The sequence below is a fragment of the Chrysochloris asiatica genome, unplaced genomic scaffold (genome assembly GCF_000296735.1).
Source record: "Chrysochloris asiatica unplaced genomic scaffold, ChrAsi1.0 scaffold00290, whole genome shotgun sequence".
NCBI lineage: Eukaryota > Metazoa > Chordata > Mammalia > Afrosoricida > Chrysochloridae > Chrysochloris > Chrysochloris asiatica.
In genome coordinates this window covers 1,520,773-1,521,890 of record NW_006408808.1, presented here as the reverse complement: position 1 = coordinate 1,521,890, position 1,118 = coordinate 1,520,773, and the positions used below count along the sequence as shown (strand labels likewise).

The following is a 1,118-nucleotide window of genomic DNA, read 5'->3' as shown; positions in this document are numbered from 1 at the left end:
TTTCCTCCTCTTTCTTGGCAGAGCTTTGGGCAGGCCTGGAGAACTTTGGCTGACTCTGGGAACCCTCTTTTGGGATTGACTATACTTTGAGTCCTGGTGTGGCACTGTTAGGTATGCACTGGACTGCTAACCACAAAGTCGGCTGCTCAAGGACCAGCCACTCCTTGGATACCCTATACAGGGTCGCTATGAGTCAGAATTCTCTTGGTAGCACTTAACATCATTAACACTTTGAGCTAGGCTTCAGCCCCTCACTGTGGGCGTATAGTGACCCTAAAGAGGATGGGATGGGAAGTCTACTTCTTTCAAATCAGGTGAGTTTAGGCAGTGGTTACGAATCAGGCTGTGAGCCGTAAGGTCAGCAGTTCGAAACTATCAGCTGTTCCGCAGGAGAAAGATGAGGCTTTCTGCTCGTGTAAAGATTTACAGCCTCAGAAACCCTGTACAGGAGTCGCTGTGAGTCAGAACTGACTCCACGGCACATAACCAAAACCAAACCAAACCTCACCTTAGAGAATGAAAACTTGACCTGCTACCAACTGGTGATTGAGTTTGCATTCTCTCCTTTTTCTGTCAATGAAAACTTGACCTGCTACCAACTGGTGATTGAGTTTGCATTCTCTGCTTTTTCTGTCTGTCTGGCCCTATCTTCTGGCACTTCTGGGCATTCGACTGTCTATCCATTTGGCCAGCGGTTCCACTCATCACCTGTTACATCCAACTGTGTTTCCATTTGCCTTCCCACCCATTCATTCATTCATTCATCTTACAGACTGCTGGAATGTCTATCCATCCCTCCTCCCCTCCCACTCTGTGAGTCTGAGACTCCATCCACTGGTCCATCCATGCACCCATCTCTCCATCTGTCTTACATCCTGCTGACCGCCTGTCTGGCTGCAGAGCCAGCCCCTCTACTGCTTCCTCTAACCCCTCAGGGTTAGCTAATCCTTGCTGGCCGCCTCTCGCCTCTCCCACCCGCCTCCACGCAGGGTCGGTGTCGCCCCTCCACCCCGCCGTGGGGTGGCCGGCCTTTGTTCGGCGGCGGGAGCCAGCTGTGCGCCCCCGGAGGCCCCGCGGTGTTGCTCCCAGGCCGTGCGGACGGCGGGCGGCGGACGGCC

At 53.5% G+C, this 1,118-nt stretch overlaps 1 protein-coding gene across 1 annotated transcript in view; it reads left to right on the top strand.

Moving 5' to 3' along the window:
• Positions 1 to 282: 282 nt before the first annotated feature.
• EIF4E3 (eukaryotic translation initiation factor 4E family member 3) overlaps positions 283 to 1,118 on the top strand; it is a 72,875-nt gene continuing 72,039 nt past the window's right edge. Inside the window, exons 1-2 of the mRNA XM_006874631.1 lie at positions 283 to 314; positions 990 to 1,115. Coding sequence (XP_006874693.1) covers positions 283 to 314; positions 990 to 1,115 — 158 coding nt within the window. The remainder of the gene's footprint in view (positions 315 to 989; positions 1,116 to 1,118) is intronic.